This window comes from Aureococcus anophagefferens, assembly GCF_000186865.1.
Source record: "Aureococcus anophagefferens unplaced genomic scaffold AURANscaffold_9, whole genome shotgun sequence".
Classification (NCBI taxonomy): Eukaryota; class Pelagophyceae; order Pelagomonadales; family Pelagomonadaceae; genus Aureococcus; species Aureococcus anophagefferens.
Window position 1 is genome coordinate 1,423,868 of NW_008705569.1, and position 8,620 is coordinate 1,432,487.

The 8,620-nt window shown below is 74.3% G+C and overlaps 1 protein-coding gene across 1 annotated transcript; it reads left to right on the forward strand.

The window, feature by feature from the left end:
* Positions 1-1,862: 1,862 nt before the first annotated feature.
* On the forward strand, positions 1,863-8,138 carry AURANDRAFT_26200 (hypothetical protein; the record flags this gene model as incomplete). The annotated part of the gene is made up of 3 exons (XM_009038759.1): positions 1,863-2,167; positions 3,200-3,391; positions 8,066-8,138. 3 exons carry the CDS (start codon positions 1,863-1,865, stop codon positions 8,136-8,138), a joined length of 570 nt encoding a protein of 189 aa, XP_009037007.1.
* Between the last annotated feature and the right edge of the window lie 482 nt (positions 8,139-8,620).

Here is an 8,620-nt window from a genome sequence, read left to right on the forward strand (position 1 = left end):
CGTCCGCGGAGAGCCGCACGTCGACGTCGCCGCCCGTGACGTTGCAGGAGATGGCCTCGCCGACGGACGACGCCGCCATGGTGTAGAGCACGTTGATGTGGGCGACGAAGGTCTTCGACGCCGCGAGGACGCGCTCGCCCGCGCGGAGGTGCACCGTCGCCGCGGCCTCGGACGAGCCCGCGTCGAGCGCCGACGACCAGAGGCACGAGTAGCCGTCCTGGCCCTCGAGCGTGTCCGTGTCCGCGACGGCGCCGAGGCGCCAGAGGAGCTGGAGCAGGCCGTGCTCCGCGTACGCGTGCTGCGAGAAGCTCGCGGCGACGCGCGCGTCGCCGAGCGACGCGTTCCGCTTCACGAGGATCGACGACGCGTCGTCGGAGGCGCTCCGCAGGAGGCAGGTGCGGCCGGCGGACGTCGCGTTGTAGGCGAAGGCGCCGCGCGCGGTCCTCCACGCCGCGGCGTCCTCGGCGCAGAACGAGTAGTCGCGCGCGGCCGCGGGGGGCGCCGCGCCGACGGCGCCGGCCGTCGGCGCCAAGGTCGCCGTCGGCTTCGCCGTCGTCGGCTTCGACGACGGGCCGGGCACGTCGCCGTGCGAGTCGAGGGGCGCGTCGTCGTCCGTCGAGAAGCCGTGCCCGAGCGGGCCGCCCTCGGAGACGACGTCGTCGAACTCGAAGCCGTCGTCGTCGCTCGCGGCGGTCGCGTTGGCCCGCGCGGCGACGGACGTCGCGTTGACGTCGGCCAGCGTCGCGTTCGCGGCGACGGCGCGCGCCGTCGCGTTGGCGAGCGTCGCGTTCGCGGAAAACGCGGCCGCGTCGTCGTCGTCGAGGTCGCCGTGGGAGCCGTGGTGGCCGCGCGCCTGGCTCGCGGCGTCGTCCGCGGGGGCGTCGTCCGTCGCCGCCGCGGTCGCCGCGTCGTCGCCGTCGTCCGCCGCGGTCGCGACGGCGTCGTCGTCGGTGGAGGACGCCGAGCCGTGGGAGCCGTGGTGGCCCTTCGCCTGGCTCATCGCGTCGTCGTCGTCCGCGGTAGTCGCGACAGGAGTGTCGTCGGCGGCATCGTCCGTAGCGGACGTCTTGCCATGCGAGCCGTGATGGCCCTTGGCCTGGCTCATCGCGTCGTCGTCGTCCGCGGTAGTCGCGACAGGAGTGTCGTCTGCGGCGTCGTCCGTAGCGGAGGTCTTGCCATGCGAGCCGTGGTGGCCCTTGGCCTGGCTCATCGCATCATCGTCCGCCGTCGTAGCAACAGGAGTGTCGTCGGCGTCGTCCGTAGACGTCGAGCCGTGCGACCCATGATGGCCCTTCGCCTGGCTCATGGCGTCGTCGTCGTCCGCCGTCGTAGCGACGGGAGTGTCGTCGGCGTCGTCCGTAGACGACGTCTTGCCGTGAGACCCGTGGTGGCCCTTGGCCTGGCTCATCGCGTCGTCGTCGTCCGCCGCGGTCGCCACCGCAACATCGTCGTCGTCGTCGTCCGCGGACGTCCTCCCGTGAGATCCGTGGTGCCCCTTCGCCTGGCTCATGGCGTCGTCCGCCGCGTCGTCGTCGTCGGACGCCGCGCTCTTGCCGTGGCGGCTGCTCGCCGCGTCGTCGTCGTCGTCGTCCGCCGCCGAGGAGCGGCCGTGGTGGCCCCGGGCCTTGGACATGGCGTCGTCGTCGTCGTCGTCGTAGAGCGCGCCCGCGCGCTCGTCGTCCATCATGACGGGCGGCAGCGTCGGGAACGAGTCCGTGGGCATAAGCGTCGGCGCGTCGTCGGTGGAGAACAGGGCCGGCGCGGCCGACGGGTTGGGCATGTCCGTGTTCATGAGCGTCGGGAGGGCCGAGGGGTTGGGCATGTCCGTGTTCATGAGCGTGGGATCCGCGGTCGGGTTGGGCATGTCGGTCTCGGGCCAGGTCGGCAGGAAGCTCGGCTCCGGCGACGTCGTCGGCTTGGGCGAGAAGGAGGGCCGCGGCGTCGGGTGGAAGGTCGGGTGGTCGCTCGGCCGCGGCGTCGGGCCCGGCGTCGGGTGCCGCGTGGGCTTCGGCGTCGGTCGGAGCGTCGGCGCGGACGTCGGGTCCGGCACGGGCACCTTCGTCGGGCGCCGCGTGGGCTCCTTCGTCGGCCGGTGCGTGGGCTTGTGGGTCGGCTTCTCCGTCGGCCGCCGCGTGGGCCGGTGCGTCGGCTCCGGCGTGGGGTCGAAGTGGCGCGTGGGCCGGTGCGTCGGCTTCGGCGTCGGCGCCTCGGAGGGCGCGCCGGACGGCGCGTAGGTCGACGGCGCGGCGGACGGCGCCGCCGTCGTCGGCACGGCCGAGGGGCCGGGCGTCGGCGGCACGGAGGGCGCCGCCGACGGCGCGTAGGTGCTCGGCGCGGCGGACGGCGCGGCGGACGGCGCGGACGTCGTCGGCGCCTTCGACAGCGTCGGGTAGAGCGTCGGCCCGTCCGTGGGCACGTAGGACGGCGCCGGCGACGGGTGGGGCGTCGTCGGGTTCGGCGACGGCGGCGTCGTGCTCGGCGCGTACGTCGGGTGGTACGACGGCTGCGGCGACGTCGGCATGGGCGACGGCCGCGACTCGGGGATGTGCGTCGGCGACGCCGAGGGGATGACCGTGGGCCCGGCCGAGGGGATGACCGTGGGGCAGAAGGTCGGGATGTGCGTCGGCGGCACGGACGGCTCGGGCGACGGCGACGTCGTCGGGATCTCCGTGGGCGCCTCCGTGGGCGTGCCCGACGGCGCGGCCGAGGGCGTCACGGTCGGGAAGACCGTGGGCCGCGCCGTGGGCGTCAGCGTCGGCCGCGGCTCGGGCACGTGCGTCGTCGGGCTCCACGTCGTCGGCGCGACCGTCGGCGCGGCCTCGATGTGGCCGTAGGCCAGCTTGAAGGACACGGCGCAGGGCACGTCGAGGCAGACGGCGTAGCCGCCGTGGGCGTCCAGGATCTTCATGGAGATCTCGCTCTCGGCGTCGCAGGACTTGACCGTGAGCTCGAAGCGGCCGTCGTCGACGCACTCCCAGTCCTGGTCGTAGCTGCCGTAGGCCATCGTGCCCGTCGTCACGATGGTCTGGTTCGCCTTGGTCTTGATCGTGTACTCGCAGAGGTCCCAGCCGTCGCCGCCGTCGTCGAAGGTCTGGATGCGGTAGAGGTACTGGTCCTCCTCGCACGTGATCGACGGCATCGACGTCGGCACGGGCGACGGCGCGGGCACGGGGTAGTCGCTGGGCCGCGTCGACGGCAGGGGCGACGGGAGCGTCGTCGGGATGGGCTTGGGCGCCATGGACGGCGTCGCCGACGGCACGGGCAGCGGCGCGAGCGTCGGCAGCGGCCGCGGGACGGGCGACGGCGCGGTCGTCGGGATCGGCGCGGGCACGCCCGTGGGGACCGCCGTCGGGCAGCCCGTGGGCTGCACGCTGGGGACCGGGCTCGGCGCGTAGGACGGCAGCGGCGTCGGCGCGTACGTGGGCGCCTTCGACGTCGACGGCGCGTCCGTCGGCGCGGGCACGGTGGGCCAGTCCGTCGGCTGGTGGTGCGTCGGCTTGTAGGTGGGCCTCGGCAGCGTGGGCCCGTAGGTCGGCACCCTCGGCGCGAAGGACGGCGCCTCCGTGGCCTCGTCCGTCGGCGCCGTCGTGAACCACGGCGTCGGGTGGACGGACGGCGCGTTCGTCGCCGCGTCGATGGACGGCGCGTTCGTCGCCGTGTCCGTGGGCGTGCGCGTGAACCAGGCGCTCGGCGCATTCGTCGCCGCGTCGGTCGGCACGGACGACGGCCCGTACGTCGACTCCGTCGGCGTGTAGCAGTGCTTCTTGCAGTACTTGCACGTGCTCTTCTTCAGCGAGTCCTCGTCGTCGTCGTCCACGCAGTTGATGGCGCACCACTCGCAGGCGCCCAGCGTCTTTCGCGGGAATGCAATCGACGGGCGCGTTGATCAGGTAGTCGTCGTCGCCGTCGCAGTAGTGCGGCGCCGCGTCGTCGTCGCCGTCCGCCGTCGCGTCGACGTCGCCGTTGTCGTCGGCCGTCGCGGCGGCCTCGTCGTCGCCGTCGTCGGTGTTCCGGCCGAAGAAGCCGTCGTCGTCTTTGACCTTGTGGTGGCGGCTCTCCGCGGACGCGCGCGCGTCGTCGTCGCCGGCCGACGACGTTTTAGAACTCGCGTTGCCCGGCGGCGCGCGGTCGCCGCCCGTCGTGCCGTCGATGGACGGCGCGTCGTCGCCGTCGTCGGCGGCCGCGGCCGGCGCGTCGTCGCCGTCGTCGGCGGCGCCCTTGGGGCCCGACCGCCGGCCCGCTGCGGGCGCCTCGTGCGCCGACGAGAACGCGTCGTCGGTGTCGCTCCCGCGGCCGACGCGCGTCGCGCCGAGCGACGCCGCGGGGCCCTCCGCGCGCGCGCCCGCGACGCGGATGTAGGCGACGGCGGAGACGCACGCGACGACGAGGCCGGCGAGCGCGAGATGCCGCCGCCGGCGGCGCGGCGCGGCGCTCGACGACGTCTGCGCGTCGTCGCCCAGCAGGAGCCCGCGCTCCTCGACGGCGAGCGCCGGCTCGGCCATCGCGGCGCGCGCCGACAGGGCCGGAGGCGCGCTCACGACGGCGCGGCGGCAGCCCAGCCTCGCACTCCAAAGCGAAAGGATACGAGGGCTGCTCGACAACGAGGGGGAAACATTGAAGTCGAGCTCAGAGGAGACGGCTTGTCACGGCTCTCACCGCTCTGGGTGGCGTGCAAATAGTCCCGTCGCGCGCCGGCCGCTCGCGACACAGAGAGGGCCGGGAAGCGACTCACGCCCCTCGCAACACCACAAACAGTCATGGCGCAGCCGCCGACCCCGACGATCCTCGACGGCCGGCGCAACATGATGCGCGTTCTGCCCGAGGGGCTCCACGGGTTGCGCCCCGCCGAGGCGAAGAAGGACCTGCGCCTGGCCCTCGCCGCGGCGCGGGCCCAGGACGCCGCGGTGACGCTGAAGCCGCCGCCCGCGGCGCCGGCGGTCGCGCGGGCCTTTGCGAGCGTGCCGCCGAACGCCGCGTTCTCGCTCGCGGCGAAGCGGAAGCGGTGGAAGCGGTGGGACCGGGACCCCGACGCCATCGCCGGCGAGCTCCAGGCGCGGCGCGACGCCAACGAGGCCCTGCGCCTCGGGCTCCTCGCCGCCGAGGACGCCTTCGCCGCCGCGAAGTTCCGGTTTTCGCAGTACCGGTCGCACCTCGGCGGCGAGCTCGACGCGATCGCGCGCCAGCGGGCCTACGCCGTCGAGGCCGCGGCCGTCGCCGAGCGCGTCGCCCTGCGGGAGACGCGGGGCCGCAAGCCGGACCTCGCCGCGGCCGCGCGGCGCCTCGGCGACGCCGACTCGGACGACAGCGACGGCGCGTCGAGCGAGGGCGACCGCGGCTCCGACGACGACGACGACGACGCGCTCGTGGCGTCGTTCCGGGGCGTCGCGGCGCGCCTCTTCGGGGACGCGGCGCCGGCGGGGGACGACGTGCTCGGGCGCTGGGCCGCGTGGGCCGCGCTCGCGGGGAAGGAGCCCGACTTGGCGCGCGTGCTCGCGCTCGCGCCCCTCGAGGAGAGCGACGACGACGACGACGACGAATGCGACCTGCGGCGCTGCAAGCGCGAGCTCCTCGCCTACCCGGGCACGCTGCCCGAGGACGACGACGACGACGACGAGGCGCGGCGGTACCCGCCGGGCCGCGCGCCGGCGGACGACGACCGGCCCGCGCTGCTGCCCCGCGGCTGGCCCCACTTCGCCGGGCCGTCGGCCATGCCGAACCGGGGCGCCAACGCCTACCTCGAGCGGGGCGGCGACGTCCTCGAGACCTACGTCTTCTCGGCCGCGCCGACCGACGACGCATCGCCCCGCGCGGAGCCGGCGGAAGGAAGCGCCGCGCCGCCGGCGGAAGGAAGCGCCGCGCCGCCGGCGGAAGGAAGCGCCGCGCCGCCGGCGGAAGGAAGCGCCGCGCCGCCGGCCGAGGAGGACAAGGCCCCGCCGGCCGAGGAGGACAAGGCCCCGCCGGCCGAGGAGGATGAGGCCCCGCCGCCCTCGTCGGCCCCGTCGCCCGAGGAGGACACGCAGGCTCCGCCCGCGCCGGCGCTCGTCGTGTCGTGCTCCGAGGACACGGCCCCCGGCGCCGACGACCGGCGCCAGTGGGTCCGCGGGGCGCTGCCGCGCGGCGTCGCCAAGGGCCTCGCGGCGGAGCGGAAGCGCGTCGAGGCGCTCCGGGCCCTCCTCGCGGCGCGCGCCGAGGAGCTCGCGGCGGCGCGCGCGGCGACGCTCGAGGTCTTCGGGGGCTACACCGAGAAGCGGCGCGCCGCGAGCGCGGCGATCGCCGCGAGCTCGGATTTGCGGCGGCTGCTCGAGGACAAGGGCGCGCTCGGCGCCGCGCGCCGCGGCGCCGCGCCCGAGGACTCCATCGCGTCGCGCGCGACGCGCCGCCGCGCGTCGCCCGTGCCGCCCGCGGACGCGCCCGCGCCCGCGGCCGCGGACGACGCCGCGGACGCCGCGGACGCCGCGGCCGCGGACTCCGACGCGTCCCCGGAGAAGCCCAAGCCCCGCGCGCCCAAGCCCGCGAACCGCAAGCGCGGCGGCGCGGCGAAGAAGGGGCCCGCGAAGAAGCGCGCGCGCTAGGCTTTTTTCTTACTCTCGAGGGCCTTTTTTGCGAGGGCGTGGCCTTCGCTGGCCGCGCATTCATACGCCCTCCGGGCCTCCGCGAGATTCACTTCTATCCAGCCCGATGGCAGTGACCCGTCAGGCAGAGGAGGCTGGAGGAAGATATAGGGGGCCATGTCATTGAGCCCTTTCCAACCATAAGTCGATGGATCGGGATCGTGCAAAAAACCAACGTAGAAAAGTGCATCCGCGTAGCCTTGATTCGCAGCCTTGAAGAATAAACCTGCTGCTTCTCCGAAATTCTTTATCCGTTCCTCCAAGCTTGTCCCTTCGGTCAAGAGATATTTTGCGAAAAGGTGGTGTGCGTGGCCTTGTACAGCGAGGCTGCGAAAGATCTCCCGCGCCATCGCGTGGTCGCGTTTGACGCCACGACCGGACTGATACGCTGAGCCAAGCGAAATTCTGGCAGACACATTCCCGAGCTCGGCGGCCTGTCGCCAGAGACAAAAAGCCCGTTTTCGCGATTTCGGGAGGCCGCTCGTTCCGTGATTATACGAGTCCGCCAAAAAGTTGATGGCTTCTGGGATTCCACGGTCCGCGTGGCCACGCATGAGATTCCAGGGTGGTTGCTTCTCGAATGGCGACCGACAGAGCGGACACGTGGGCGTATGGACGAGCGCGTCCGAGCACTGTGCGCAGACCTGCTGACAGCAACACACGTACACCGTATGACCGATGTTGACGTTCCAAGCCTCCAGACAGATCGGGCACCGCGATCCGAACCGCACCGACGCGGGCTGCGGCTCCGGCGTCGCCTCGCGCAGCGCGCGCGCGGCCTCGTGTTCTGCGACGATGCGCGCGCGCGCCTCGTCCGCGCGGGAACGGGGCGCCGGGCCGTAGAAGACGAGCGGCTCCTCGGGCGGCGCCTCGCGCAGCGCCGCGTCGTGCTGCGCCGCCGAGTCACGCCGGGCGGCGATCTTGCGGCACTCCTTGCGGTGACCACGCTTCCAAGCGACGCGCTGGCATGTAACCCCGCAATAATTCGTGCCGCAGGGGGGGCAGCTGAGGCGCTTCCCGGTCGACCCGCACACCGAGCAGACCTTGAAGACGCGTTTATAGTCCCGCTCGAGCGGCGTCACTCGGCCCGTTCCGAGGGTCGATCCGCAAGACGCCATCGTGCGCCCGAGGATAATAAGAGAACTTCAACATGGTGTTTTTTTCTCGACAATTCTAGCGCGTTGAGGCGGTTGGGCAGCTATGGGCGCTTTCTTCGTCAACGCCTAGCCCGCGCGATGGAATCCCCGTCGCCGCGGCGGCCGATGCCATCCTACACGTACATCGCAACGGAGCCGCTGTCGCCGTCGCCGCGCGACGCGGCGCCGTCGTTCAGCGTCCGCGACGTTCCCAAGCCCATGGACCGGGACCAGGCGTCGGCGGCGCTCCTCGCGCGGCAGCGGAAGTGCGTCGAGCACGACGCCGCGCGGCAGATCCAGGCCGTCTTCCGCGCGAAGGTCCTCGCGGACCGCGTCGTCAAGCTGCTGCGGCGGCGGCGGCGGGAACGGGAGGAGGCCGCGGGGCGGATGAGCTGCAACTTCCGCGACCTCCAGGGCGAGCGGCGGCGCGCCGACGAGGCCTTCCAGCGGGCGCGGCGGCACAACGCGGCGCTCGCGCTGGCGCGGCTCGCGCTGCTCCTCGTCGCGCGGCTCCGGGCGCGGGCCCGGCGGCGCGCGGCGGCGACGCTCACGCGCGCGGGCCGCCGCGCGGCGGCCGCGCGCCGGGCGGAGGCGGCGCGCAAGGACGGCGCGGCGACGCGGCTCCAGGCGTCGCGGCGGTCCGCGGCCGCGCGGCGGACCTACGCGGCCACGAAAAACGCCGGCGGCTGCGTCACGGGCGCGGCGCGGACCGCGCTCGCGCGGCGCCGGCGGCTCCGCGCGCGCGTCGCCGCGGCGACGCTGCTGGCGAGTTTGCTCCGACGAGCGCGGGCGCGGCGGGAGCTCGAGAAGCGGCGGCGAGGCGCCCGCGCGCTCGGCGCCGCGGGCCGGGGCGCCGCGGGCCGGGCCGCGGAG